Below are 15315 nucleotides of genomic sequence, written 5' to 3'. Positions count from 1 at the left end.
AAACACAATTTCACAGGCAAGCTTTAAGTACTTTCCACTGTGGAAATCAAGATAATTAATTGTTGTTTGCCACTCATGTCAACTCCAATTTGCAATTTCATTACATGGATTTTACCTGCTTTATTGTCAATTAACACAACAACCACACAAGCAAACATCTGTGTACAGGATAAATATATTTAATATTCGGTTTTGTTTGTGGATATATCTTTCAATTCCAATGTTGTGTAACATTGCCACTTCTGTGCTTAATAAGGTAATTCAAGGCAAACTAGTAAACAGATAGTAGTAGGGGTGGAAGTATTGTACAGTATCATTCACTCTTAGATTTTTATGCATTTAATATGTCACTGCTTCTGAGAATCTTATTAAGGTATATTTTGTCTTTTTTTTTTAAAGAGGCTTTACAATAATTAATATTTCATGTTCTTCCATTTTTCTCGATACATTTGCAGCGCTGTCATTTTGCTGCTTGGATTAATTAAGTATTTTACATTAAGTTGTTTGCTTTGAAGATTCTGGACTTTTTTTATTTTTGCAAAGTTTTTTGGTGATAACTCTTGACATCTTCATTTAGTATAAGTCCAAGTAAGAGAAGCTCACAACAAATATTCCAGGGACCAAAGTGGATTTCTTGATTGTTTATGACACAAATATTGAAATATTGAAAAATGGGGCTTGCAAGATGAGAAATGCTAAAACACACACACAAATTATGCCTAGACACCAAAGACATAGCAGTCAATTCACCTCCAGCGAGCTCAAGTGGCAAAAATGCTCACAGAGAAACCTTTTGTGACACAGAACCCCCGGTCAATATGAGATGTAAGGGAGGGAAGGATCTGTAGGCATAGCTTTTAAAATACTATGGGGGTGGAAAAAGATATCAGAATTATAAAGAAGAAAGAGGATGACAATTGTTTTGTTAACGGGTGAGATATGTCAGAGACATAAGAAGAAAAGAAAAAGATGAGGTCAGGTGAGAAGAGTTGGGTATTGATGCAACAGTGGGTGGTGTGGCTCCTCTGTCAGTCTTGGCACATCATTCATCTCATTACACTTTCACTCTCCGGCTCCAGCCTGCTCTTTGGTCCTCCCCCACGGCTAGCCCCGGAGCAGGGTTCTGTCCCGCCCAGCTCTCCTGTCAACACAAGCCCAACTCAGCAGCTCTGGCCCATGCATCTGTCAGCCCACACAGTCCCCTGTCAGCCATAGCCTATTGGCCAGCTCATATTGACACTGCACACTGTGCCAGAAAAAGACTATAAAATACCGCAGCAGAGCATCTATCAACAAAGCTCCTGGTGAGCCAGAAGCTGAGGCATCCATCACCGAAACATTCTACCAAAACCTTACACTGATCTCTGTGGGGGCTGTTGCTCAACAACTTTAAAATCAAATAAATTTGCAAAATATTGGGCTGAAATTAGGAAGCACTGATGTTTTTTTCATGACAATGGGAACTCTGGGGTTGTTTTGCAGATCACAGGGTGGACTTTACAGATGGAGACACTCCATCTGTTTGCCAAAAAAATCTGATGAATTTTGTCAATTTAGATTTCCTAGCTAAGATACTAAATTATACTAAAGCCTGACCCTCTGTAATAAGATGCATTTCCTTTTCTGTTCAACTGTGGCTTTCTTTTTCAATGAAATTGAGTTCCCTGGGAAAGATGAGTTGAATATTTTAGCAATGAAACCAACCAAAGACAGGTGCACTGTTGTTTGTTTTAGTCTATGGCTTTAGTACAACCAAGGAAAGACCCACCTTGACAGCTTCTCTGCTGAGTAGAAGTGAGAGCTACAGGCAGACGGCTTTGACGAGTGATCGGATACTCTCCACCTCACGGGCAGTGGCTCATTAGCGAGAACAGAAAATAGTTACTACTGGGAGTGCTGTGCAGACTGAGCTGAGAGTAGCACGGACTCGGCATGAACAATTCTGCAAAAGAAAGAGAAAGCAAAGGCCAAGTCGAAGGAGAGACAGGGAAAACGTCGATCAATGAATTGTACATTTGATTTCAGCAATGTGCTTTTCTCCTCTGCTCTGGAAAACTGATGAGCAGAAAATAGTTGAGAAGAAACCTGTTGAAAGCAGCAACAAGGACCAGGATGTGAGGCAGCCTTGGTGAAAAATAAAACAATTACATCAATAGGATTTGTGGAGAAGTTGTGTTTTATAAGAGGTAATGATGAAAAAAGTATAGAAACAATAAAATATTTTAGTTCTCACAAAGTGAAATGGTTTTTAATCCGCTTTGACTTTGTTCTTTATCAGCATTTTTTGGCCCACATGAAGAGAAAGTAGATTGTATAGTTAAAAAAAACATATTTAGTTAAAATTAACTGTGCAAGTTGAGGATGATAGTTCCATCCTAAATTGATCCAACTATTAAAGAAATTTGCTATGAATTGTGCATATTTATTGGTAATCAAACATAATCAACAAAAATAATCAGAATCAGACTTATTGACCAATATTGGGAATTTTGTTTCACATTCGGATAAGTATATGAACTGTCTTTAAGTATATAAACTTAAAGAACAGATAAGATAGAGTATGATACGAAGAAAGGATGTTTTGTGTCAAAATATTGTTGTCTCGGAAACATTTAGAAATTATTTATCAGCTATCTGTCTGTCTTTCATATCTTTGAAAAGCCACTGGTTATAACACTATAGACATTTGGAACATAAAATTAAAACTGAAATTGAGAACTTATTATAAAATTAATTAAAGATTTAAATTCACAAAGCCAAAATGGCTTGTGTGAAAAATAGAAAAATTAATATTTTTTTCCAGTCAACAGAAGATCTCCGCAATTTTCTAAAAATAAAAACCAAACAAATCTAACTAAAGTTGTTCCTAAAGATGAGCCTTCAAGCCCCATCATGTACACTGGATTTTTTTCTAGCATAAATGTTTGTTGTTATTGCAACAAACGTTAAGCTTTTAGACATCAAACTCACCATTTTTCAGTTGACAGAGTAAAAATTATGCATCCATCTCGGACTTATTTCACTGCAATACATTTTTCTTATACGTCACTGTCTTGTAATATAAAAAAAATGTGGTGCCCTGTTTTTAGCTCCTAATAAGAAGAAAACTGAATAGTTGGTGCTCAGAAACACTGACAATTAATAGTCCACCTTGCATAATTGTTGTATTCACTTGACTTTGCTTTAGAACATGCTGTTTTGTTATTTCTCAAAAAATGTGACTGACTTGATTTTGTATTTTATACCACACCCTTATTATTTATCAAATCTGTCCTTTTAACCCACATAAACACAGATTTTGTCCCTGTCTCTTTTAGGCCTTTTTATGACTTATATGTTATTTTTTTCCCCACTCATCACTTTATATACAGAGACTGAAGCCAATCAGCAATACATTCCAAGTTAAGATAAAATAAAGCCAAATACAACCATTCTACCACCCCAGAGAGTTTCTTGCCTTACTGAGAACACAAAAAAGCTTCTCAGTTTGTCAATGTCTGTCTTCGGGTTGTATAAGGGTTATAGAACATCAACTCCTTAAAAAGTAAGGGTTGTTGAACACTCAACAGCATTACTTGTCTGTAGCCTTTTGTGTTTGTCAGACTGAAAAGGGTTTCACATACAAAGGGAGGACACCTGCAAAAGTTTCTGTCTACCCACATACGTTTGTGATGTAGTAGTCTTATTCAAAGATGCTAAAGCAGATGAGCCCTGATCTCTTTCTTCTTCATTCTGCTCAGGGTTAGTTCCAACAGACCAACAACTCAATAGCTGAAACAAATGCTGATTTTTTTCAGGATATATGGTCCTGATGATTTGTATGAAACCTGCACTGCAAGGTTGCATCATTGATGAACGATTTTGAGTCAACAAGGCTCAAAACTTTAAAGAAAACAAGGAAACTGAGTCATAAACTGATCGATGCTCCATGGCTTGAGATGGTTGAGTCAGACTCCATTATCTCCTCCAGACATTCTCTGTGGATTATGGATGGTTTTGGGGGAAAGGGTTCTTCCTCAAGCTCTGTGCATATAGGAAACTGTCTAAATCAGTTTAGCATGCTGCTCTTTTAATTAGACCCCTGAAGATTTTTGAAACTAAAATGGATAAGTGCTTCTGGATGAGGAAAGTGGGAGTTATATGTTAGACAGTCGATAACTACAGACAGTTATCACAGTTCCACATAAAGGGAAGGCGCATCAGCAGGAATTCAAGCTGCAAGTAAAAGCCATCAAAGATCTGACATTCACCTCCCACTGGGTCACACACTGGGGTGTCTGAACTGTCACTTTTGAGCATCACTGGAGGTCAACTGCCTCAACGCTCTGCCTCACTAATCTAATCCCTCTTAGGCCAATCCAAAGTAGTGTGCTTAACCGAGGTTCGGAGAGTTGCATGAATTTACATATGAGGTACATCTATTGTCAACTTGCATTACAGCTTATATCCATTCTCATTTACTCTGACATCCTCTTACATTTACATTTATTCATTAGGAAGATGCTCAGCTCCTTTGCTTCATGTGTGAGATGTCTTAGCGTAAGCTTACCTGGCATAAAGCTCTACAATGACAGGAGAGTCTTTTTATGATCACAGAAAGAGGATTGCTGTTAAAGAGGATGTGTTTATCACAAAGAGATGGTTTATAGGAGAAGGACAAGTCGAGAAGGACTGCAAAAGAGAACACTTACAAATTTTGATGTAGTTTATTGGATTTTATGTGATAGACCAATGCAAAGTAGCCTGTAATTGAGACATGATAGGAAACATGGAGAGGGTTTTAAAAAACAATGTATGCATTTAGACCCACTGAATCAATGCCTTGTAGAACTATCTTTTGTTGGAGTATGTGTTTACCAGCTTCGGACATCTAGGGACTGAAATATTTACCTTCTTTATAAAACACTGCAGCTCAAGGCTTTTCAAATATGGGGTAAGTATTCCCCCCAGCCCCCTCATCCCACTCCGGGTATTGCCACAGCTCTTCTGGGTGAGGGCAAGGGAGCAACATTAGAAACAAAAGGCCTTTTTTTCTAATGTACCATACTGTAACGTACTACTGTACAGTACGGTACAGTTCTTTAATACAGTACAAATACAGTTGATGAGTGGGAAAAAATGACATATAAGTCATAAAAAAGTCATAAAAAGGCCCAAAACACATTCACTCATTTGTGCTTACAAATGTGCACATATTCATACATCGATTCGCAGATTGGTAGTCAACTTGAGGTTGAGAGCCTTTCCCAGGAGCACATTACCACTTGACAGGAGGAAGCTGGAATCAAACCTACAGCCTTCTGATTGCAAAACAACTATTCTGTCACTGATCTCTTTTCAGTTACCTCCATTTATATCTCAAAATCCCTTGTTTTCATTCATCATACATGTCATTTTTTTAATATGATTTCTCTTCTGTTTGTATTCATTAAAAGGTGAACTGGGGTGTTTTGTTTCTCTCCCCACCGCTTATGTGGCGTTCTCTACTTTTGTGTTTGCAGGTGTTATGTTGATGACAAAGTCTCCAAGGTGGCTTGGCTCAATCGATCCAACATTATTTTTGCTGGTGAGGACAAGTGGTCCCTGGACCCCAGAGTAGGCCTGGTGACTAAAGGGCAACTGGAGTACAGCCTACGCATACAAAAGGTAATGTTGACCGCTGCAGTAAAACATCTGAGCACATGATGATAATAAGAAGAAAATATGTGCCATAAATAGTTTAACACTGAAAATTTTGTTTTTTAATTTCCATCAGAAAGATAAACATGAATGCATGTTCTCCAGTCTTTTAGTTTTTGAAGGATGACCTCTCTGTCATGCTATATTAATACCCCAGAGAAAAAGGAAGTTGTGGCTTACTGATTAAAATCTTCCTAGTCACAAGGATCAAAAGGCATATTTTATCATTTTTTATACTTTTTTCGTTTTCAGGCTTGGCAGTCATTATAATTATATTCATTTCCACAAGTCAAGAAATTTGTGAAAAAAAACTGAGTGCAAGTAAGCCAAGGACACAGCTTATAGTTGCCAAAGACTGCTAATGTTAGGAATGAAACATTAAACCCAGGCATAAGTACATAACACACTACTTCAAATATTGAAGTAGTGAAAATGATGTCCTGTTCTTTAAATGAGCTCATAAGGGTAACATTTATGTTGATTTGTTTGGTAAGGAGGGTGAAGTCAGGAGAAATGTTTGATGGCAGCGTTGAAACCTAACACACCCATATCAGACTGTGGAAAATACCACAGCTTCGCTGGACTTCGCCTTGTAGGCTTGTCTGAACCGTGATTGGCTGGTCTGCCTGTCAATCATGGTCGACAACAACCTATCAGAGCCTTAATGGGTGGGAATGTTCTAGAAGGGGGCAGAACATGTTTTTCATATAGTTTTTGCAGTAGTTCAGTAGTTGTAGCAACTGTATTATCAGAAAGGAGTTCTAAGTTCGATATTTTCTGATTACTGGTTTGTTTTGCTGCATCAAGAATTGTAAGTTGAATGATAATAAAGGGACGCCACATCTTTGATCGGATGCCTGCAGCTTTTTTCAGATACACCAAGCCCTTCAGTTCAATTGTGGTCCTTCGAGCCGGAGTTGGGAAATGCTGCAGGACATGGCGACAAGCACTCCAGTTAGAGAAGAAGAACCCAAGATGCAGCCCGTGGTAAGACCCAGACGAACTGCACGTCCACGAAGCTATACGGCAGATTATACACTGGATCAGCCTGTGCATCAGCCTGCTTCTGGAGCACAGATGCTCTTATCTGATATCAGCGATTCAGATGCGGAAGATCACTGCAGTGCACCCATTAGCCAGCAACCTAGTCCTAACCATTGGAGAATGATGGATCAGTGGGAGGATGCTGATGAAGCTGAGAGAGAAAAGGAGTGTTTACAGAAAGAAAATCAGTGCCAACGTGAAGCTATTTTGGAGCTCACAAGAGATAGAGATGATCTATATCACAGTAACAATGAGATGAGGAGGGAATTGCAGGAGTTGCGACAAACAGCAGCACAGCTGTCCACAGTCCTGGAGACGTTGAAGGTGATGGAACACAAAATGGAGAAACTCACAGCAAGCGAGGCTGAAGATAACTCTTTTGCACCCGCAGCCCATAATGTATACACCACAGCATTTCCTGTCCCAAAGCCAAGGATTCGCACACTACAGAAAGAGAGGGAAGACGTAGAGCATTATTCACTTTCAGCACTTTCAGCAAGTATAAGAGACGAGTCTACTGGCCCTCACGAAGAGAAGCGTGTGCATCATTCAGATCGAGGCTACAGGTATGGAAATAAAATATGCGAAGAGAGTGTGTCGGAAAGCCTATCAGCAGCTCCAGTTCCTTCGCCACGAAGTTCAGCGAAAATGAGAACCTTTACACCTCCAGTGCCAGCTCCGAGAAGGTCAGTCACATCTCGAATCTCCAGATTAGAGCACCCAGATTCTTCTGCTTCTGCTCTGTTTGAAAGAGAAGATCATTATGATTCTAGAAGGATCCAAAGCTCACATTCAGCACCTAAACACAGAAGTACATATAATGGTCCTGCTCCAACTATACCCGATTTTGTGCATCCAGACCCACGTGAGTTCTCCAGGCTTAGGATTGCTCTTGATAACATTCTGCCAGCAGGTGCTTCTGAACATTTTAAATATCAGGTCCTAACAGATCATCTCAAGTTAGAAGAAGCTCTCCTGATAGCAGATTCATTTTGCAACTCTCCACATCCTTTCACCGACACAATGGATGCCCTGTTCATGCAGTTTGGCCAGCCACATCAGCTTGCCTTAGCACGAATAGCAGAACTGATGGATGGACCAGACATACGCAGCGGGGATGGGGAAGCATTTCGCATGTTTGCACTACGGATACGTTCTCTGTTGGGCATGTTAGAGCAACTAGGAAGAGAAGGTAGTATTGAACTCCATTGTGGGTCTCATGTTTCCAGATTGCTAAGCAAGCTTCCACACGAGCTTAGAAGCAGTTTTAGAAGAAGAGTGCATCCAAGTAAGGTTCCAATTCCAACTCTGTATGATCTAGGAGAATGGCTGGATTTTGAAATGCAGGTTTATGAAGATAGTACCAGATTCTGTACTCCTGTCAGAGATAGCCAAAGGAAAAGAGGCACAGAAAAGGACAAAAGGGTGGTGTCAAGAACTACAGCATTACTGCTCAGTTCTGGGAAATCAGGAGAGACCAAGGTTTCTGAGCTGACACAAAATGCCATTACTACTGAGAAGGTCAAGAATAAACCATATTGTCCCTACTGTGACCATTCCAGTCATTTTTTGAACGGTTGTCAGAACTTTCAGCAGCTTACAAAGGAACAGAAAGTGCTGTGGATCAAAACAAATAACCGCTGCTGGCGTTGTGGGAGAGGACATCTGTCTGCCAAATGTACTCTCAAGGCAACGTGTAAAACCTGTGGACGTAGGCACTTGCTGATACTACATGATGTAAATGAGAAGTGCCAGGAAAAAGAGGAGACGGCAGAGAGGGGGAAACCCCCAGACCAGGGAACCATTGTGGGTGCATGTCTAACAAGCAGTGTGGATGACAAACTTTATGTTGGACGTTCTCTAACCAAGCGTAAAGTTCTTCTAAAAATAGTCAAGGTCCGATTGAGTAACGGGAGCAAAAGTATGGAAGCCTTCGCTGTTCTGGATGATGGTTCGGAGAGATCCATTTTGCTCCACAGTGCAGCACGTGAGCTTGGTTTGGAAGGGGAAGCTGAAGCTCTTGTTCTCCACACAGTGAAAAAAGACTCAAGGGTCATCCATGGCCATGCAGTTTCATTCTCTGTCTCCCCTGTAGCTCAACCAGCAAAGACATTTTGGATTAACCGGGCTTTCACAGCTAAATCTTTAAACCTTGCAGAACATAGTCAACCCACTGTTGCTCTTCAGAGAAAATACAAACATCTGCAAGATTTACCACTTCAACCGATAAACACGGTTCAGCCACTTCTCCTGATTGGATCTGACTTCCCATATTTAATCACTCCCATGGAACCGGTCCTCTTGGGGAGTAAAGGTGGCCCAGCAGCAGTCAGAACTCGCTTAGGTTGGACATTACAGGGCCCTGCGGAAGGAGTGAAACCGGGATCAGACACACAACAATGTAATTTCATCTCATTTCAGTCTCCCACCATTGAGTTGCATCAACAAGTTGAGAAGCTCTGGCAACTTGATGTTCTTCCATATCGGAGCACAAAGGAAGTGACCAGGTCCCGACAAGATAGTGAGGCTTTGTGCACCCTTCAAGAAAAGACTGTCAGAACTCAAGTTGGTGGAGTACTCAGATATGCTACCCCAATGCTCCGCATTAAAGGCACAGAACCTCTGCATGCTACTCCTGAAGCAACTCTTCCACTCCTCAGAAACATAGAAAGGAGACTTACTAAAAATCCTGATCAGGCAGAAATATATAAGGCTGAAATGAAGAAACTGGAGGATGCTGGTTACATACTGAAGTTACAGCCTGAAGAAGTGGAGAAATCTGATGAAGCCTGGTACATCCCACATCACTTGGTACAGCACAACAATAAAAGCAGAGTAGTTTTTAACTGTTCATTCCAATATCAAGGCAGAAACTTAAACAAACTACTCCTACCAGGTCCTACTTTAGGCCCATCCTTGCTGGCAGTGCTTCTTCGCTTTCGCGAACATACAGTGGCCATTTCTAGTGATATTAAAGCAATGTTTCACCAGGTGAGACTTCTCCCTGAGGACAAACCACTGTTGCGGTTCCTTTGGAGGGACTTAAAAAGGGAGGAACCGCCAAGTGTATATGAGTGGCAGGTGCTCCCCTTTGGGACCACCTGCAGTCCATGCTGTGCCACTTATGCACTGCAAAAGCATGTTCAAGATCACAGCCTGCCTGAAGAGGACATCCGAGAGGCAGTTGAAAGGGGTTTCTATGTGGACAATTGTCTCCACAGTTTCAGTTCAGAAATGGGGGCAAAGATGTTAGTTGATAAACTTCGAGATGTCCTGGCTGAGGGAGGATTCGATCTAAGACAATGGGCGAGCAACGTGCCATCCGTAATCAGTCATCTCCCAGAAGATGCCAGATCAACTAGCAGCAATTTGTGGATAAATCAGAATCAGCTTGATACATTTGAATCCACACTCGGACTCCACTGGCATTGTCCTACAGATCTGCTGCATTACAAACATCTTCCTACTGGTGACCTCTCAGTGACGATGCGAAGCATTTACAGAACTCTGGCTAGCCTGTATGACCCCCTTGGTTATATTATCCCCTTTACCACCAGAGCTAAGATTGTCATTCAACGTCTCTGGGATAAAAAAAGAGAGTGGGATGATCCAAGACTTCCCGAGGACCTGCTACAGACATGGAAAACCTGGCAGGCAGAGCTGCCCGACCTAGAGAAGATCTCTTTGCCTCGATGTTACACCACGGAAAAGTTAGATCTACCAGACAGCAAAAGAGACATCCATATATTTTGTGACGCGTCAGAGCGGGCATACGGCTCAGTTGCCTATATGGTCACAGAATCTCCAGATGGAATCCAGGAAATTGCTTTTCTAGCAGCCAGGTCACGAGTAGCCCCACGAAAGCAGCTGTCCATTCCAAGATTGGAATTGTGTGCAGCTCTCACAGGTGCACAGTTAGCTCATGTGCTAAAGACTGAACTCAACATACCTATACAGAAGGTTTATCTGTGGTCAGACTCCACCACTGTTTTAACTTGGCTAAAGTCTGAGTCATGCCACTTTAAGGTGTTTGTTGGAACCCGGGTGGCAGAGATTCAGGAGCTGACTTCAGCCCAGGATTGGCACTTTGTGCCATCAAAGGAGAATCCTGCTGATGACATAACCAGGGGAAAAACTCTGACCGACCTAGCCGTTGTCTCCAGATGGACACATGGGCCTCTCTTTCTTCAAGATCCTATCGATCAATGGCCGCTCATGCCCTCAATTTCCATCATGGATGGCGAAGAGGAGCTCAAACATTCATCATTTTGTGGAACCATTTCTAACATTCCAAATTCCACCATCCCTGGGGTCACACAGTACCAAACTTTCAGGGATCTTGTAGAAGCGACAGTGAAACGTGCTCATGGGGCGGCTCACACCTCTGGCAGCTTCACAGCAGATGATTATCGAAAAGCTGAAATCGAAATATTGCGACAAACCCAAATGGACAGCTTTCCTACTGAGTTTCCTAAGCTCAAATCAGGCCAAACGGTTGGACCTAGTAGTCGGTTGTATCCTTTGGATCCACAGTTTGACCAATCCATGGAACTCATTCGTGTGGGAGGCCGTTTGAGACGTGCCTCTGAACTTGAAGAGGATTCTATCCACCCATTCGTACTCGATTCTCGTCATCCTGTGACAGAATTAATCATTAAGGATATTGATGCAGAGCTTCACCACCCAGGACCAGAGAGGGTATTTGCTGAAATAAGGAGAAGATTCTGGATTCTACGGGGCAGGGAGGCTGTTCGGCGCTATCAGCGACATTGTGTTGGCTGCAAACGATGGAGAGGAAGACCTGTTGCTCCCCAAATGGCTGATTTGCCACCATCCAGACTCAGACTATTCAAACCACCTTTCTACTCTACTGGAGTAGACTGCTTTGGACCTTACATTATCAAAGTTGGCAGAAGACATGAGAAGCGGTGGGGCATCATATTCAAATGTATGACCACAAGGGCTGTGCATGTAGATCTGCTGTCCAGCCTTGATGCCGACTCGTTCTTGTTGGCACTGAGACGTCTGATAGCACGGAGAGGAAAGCCCTATGAAGTACTTTGTGATCAAGGCACCAATTTTAAAGCTGGAGAACGTGAACTGACCGAGGCATTCAGGAGCCTTCAGCTACAAATCCAGGAGCAACTGGCTGGTCAACAAATAGACTTCAGATTCAACCCTCCAGGAGCACCGCACTTCGGTGGGTGTTGGGAAAGGGAAATTAAATCCCTGAAATCGGCCCTCACGACAACCTTGGGTGCCCAAATTGTGACAGAGGAGGTGCTGCGCACACTTTTGGTGGAAGTTGAAGGAATACTTAATTCCAAACCACTTGGTTATGTTTCAGCAGATGTAGCTGACCCAGATCCTATCACTCCTAACATCTTGTTGATGGGGCGGCTAGACCCATCTCTTCCTCAAGTTAAATACCCAGAAGTAGAGATTGCTGGTCGGAGGAGATGGAGATATAGTCAAGTGTTAGCTGACCACTTTTGGAAACATTTCCTAAAGTTTTATCTGCCAGGACTCCAGGCTCGGAATAAGTGGCAAGAGCACTCTGAAGACCTGCAAGTTGGAACCGTTGTGATGATAGCAGACCCACAGTTACCACGAGCTCTTTGGCCTGTTGGTTTGATAAAAACGGTTTTCCCTGGAGCAGACGGGAGAATCCGCACAGCTGAAGTGCAGGTCAAAGAGCGCAACTATATTCGCCCTGTAGTACGTCTAGTAAAACTTCCAGAAATTCCAGAATGAAGGGCTGATCTTCAGTTAATATTTCCCAAGCTGCAAATTATCACAGACAATTTGGGGGCGGCTGTGGAAAATACCACAGCTTCGCTGGACTTCGCCTTGTAGGCTTGTCTGAACCGTGATTGGCTGGTCTGCCTGTCAATCATGGTCGACAACAACCTATCAGAGCCTTAATGGGTGGGAATGTTCTAGAAGGGGGCAGAACATGTTTTTCATATAGTTTTTGCAGTAGTTCAGTAGTTGTAGCAACTGTATTATCAGAAAGGAGTTCTAAGTTCGATATTTTCTGATTACTGGTTTGTTTTGCTGCATCAAGAATTGTAAGTTGAATGATAATAAAGGGACGCCACATCTTTGATCGGATGCCTGCAGCTTTTTTCAGATACACCAAGCCCTTCAGTTCACAGACCCAGAGATTTACAAATGCCCTGGGGAAAGCCCAGTCTGCCTGTAATTCATCATGGTGGGCTAAGACCCATTATGACAAAAATATAATAAATTCTGGCAACATTTGGATAGTTTCTGGTCCTTATTTTTCTCTACTGCTGTGTGTAAGACTCTGTCAGAGGAAGGATGTTGAGCTTAACCTAATCTAACCTAACATAAAATACAGAAAAAAAGAGTATGAGAGTAAATCATTGACTGGGGACTGCAGTTTGTGTTGAGTATAATATTCTCTGAGGCTGGAGGTGAAATTTGAACAGAATAGTCCAAACAAATCAATACGCAGAATTAAGAAGGTTAAATTAAAAAGAAGCAGTCACACAAAGTGCAGAAAAGCAGATAGAGGTTTATGTTATAACTCCCATTTGTGGTCACAATAAAGCAATGCTCTTTAAAAGTCTTTAAATTTAGGAGACCACTTTTAAGGGAACTTTTGCTTGCTTTTGTTTGCGTTTTTGTTGCCTCTATAAAAGTTGAAACTCTTCTCAGAGAAAACCCTTACCATGAAGAGGGTTATTGATTTTCTTGTTGAACCAGACCAGTGTGAATTTTCTTAAACTTAGTTGTTTAATGTATCATTTGACATACAAAATAACTGAGCACAAAACAAGTATTGTTAAAAGGTAGGTTTATTGTAGCATGCAAGTCAGTAAAGAAAAAGCTGGCAGAAAATTGCTAATTTTATGCACTTCCTCTTACTTAATCAGACTTACTAAAAATCATTACCTTATGCCTTATCATATCAGTAAATACTATTATTTACATACAAGGTTTGTGATTAGGAGAAACTGTATTTGACTTGAATGTGTCAAGTCAAATACACGTCACATACTAGAAATAGGCCTCTGTTTCCAAAACTGTGTACACTTCAAACATATATAGTAAAATGCATGAGAGGTGGGAATAAGTTCTTATGTTATTTCACTTTCTCCAAAGTGATGAAGTCTGACTGATTTTCCTGTTGTTAATTTAAGTATATCATAAAGTAATTTTGAAAATAACTCGTCTAAATAGCCAAGATTCAGAATGAAAGTGCCAAGTATGAGGAAAAATGTGATAATGAAGCAGTAGATACATTAAGAGGTTTGTAAAGAGTTTTGCAGTAATGTCAAAATAAAACTTTAAAAAAAATATGACAATAAAATGTCCCTTTTTTCCTCTTTAGGTGGATGTGTATGATGAAGGCTCATATACCTGCTCTATACAAACCAAGCAGCAGCCTAAGACCTCACAGGTTTACCTCATCGTACAAGGTAAGCTGCAAACACCTGTTCACAAGGTGCATATAGCATGGTTTCCCATGGTAACCGACAAGTTGTACCTGGAAATTCTCTTACAACTTGCTTTTTTAATTTACATTGATCTCTGATATATCTCCACTGTGTCAAAAGTCCCAAGTTTAGCTGGTGTTCTTAGAAGCAGCAGATATTCTTATCACTCTTCAATTCCTTAATATGGAAGCATGTCGTTCTAAGATCTTTGCAGTAAAATCTCTGAATGTGCTCAGTGAGAATACACAGGCAGTTTGATACAATTGTCTGCTCACAGCAGTACACTTCTTTTCATTTGCCATTTCAAATGATTTCTAAGTGCACTTGACAAGCCTTTTTAACATTTGTTTTATATAACATAAAGCATGAAGGTATTTGTCTTGAACTGAGAAAGCAGGAAAACCTACAGAAGGATATGATCAGAGGTGCTTCGGGATTTTTTCCTGTTCCATTTTTATATGCAGGCCAGAGCTACTGGTTGAAGGAATGCAATGATACATTTCTCTTATGAAACAAGACACGATTTCAAATTTGTCACAGACAAGACATGATTGTCTTTCTTTATTTTGGCTGGTGGAAAATGATTCAATGATTAAGTAAGTGTGAATATAGAGTACGATCAATTTAAGCATCCATTTTTTTTGTTATGTTTTCACTAGTGATGTGTCTTCTGTGTTGAAGCTTCAAAGCATGTCTCGAGTAATTCAGGAGGATTTTTATGAAGCATGTATGTTGATGGTGTAGCCAGTGACTTTTGAAACCTCAAAATTGGGCTGTACTACATGACTGATTCATCAGTGTGTTTGTGAATCAAAAAAAATACAAGCAAAACTCTATTTCTGTCATCATATTTTAGGATTTCATCGCAAGTGTGTTCGCAATTTACTTGAGCACCTTTTTTGCGGTGGACCCAATTTTCCTTTGTCTGGCAACATTTTGATCTCTCTTAATAATTAGGTTTGCAAATGGTAGTAACAAATCATCATTTATAATGTCAAAATATCAACACAGTGATTCCCGTGTTCTAATTTCCCTCTAATTTCTGCTGTTTTAAACGGTGAAGTGTCATGTCCAAATGAACTTTAATGATAAAAAGAAACTAATCTGTGCTGAGGCATTATAGCGC

General features: G+C 40.8%; 1 protein-coding gene across 2 annotated transcripts in view; it reads left to right on the top strand.

Moving 5' to 3' along the window:
* Window positions 1–15315, top strand: part of lsamp (limbic system associated membrane protein) — a 783778-nt gene that overhangs the window by 688209 nt on the left and 80254 nt on the right. For both annotated transcript variants that reach the window (XM_032590657.1, XM_032590656.1), the window contains 2 exons: window positions 5502–5646; window positions 14084–14171. In XM_032590657.1, the coding sequence (XP_032446548.1) occupies window positions 5502–5646; window positions 14084–14171 (233 nt within the window). The remainder of the gene's footprint in view (window positions 1–5501; window positions 5647–14083; window positions 14172–15315) is intronic.

Source organism: Xiphophorus hellerii, chromosome 18, assembly GCF_003331165.1.
Source record: "Xiphophorus hellerii strain 12219 chromosome 18, Xiphophorus_hellerii-4.1, whole genome shotgun sequence".
Taxonomy (NCBI): Eukaryota; Metazoa; Chordata; class Actinopteri; order Cyprinodontiformes; family Poeciliidae; genus Xiphophorus; species Xiphophorus hellerii.
The sequence above is the reverse complement of the archived record's forward strand: the minus strand, read 5'-3'. Positions and strand labels throughout refer to the sequence as shown.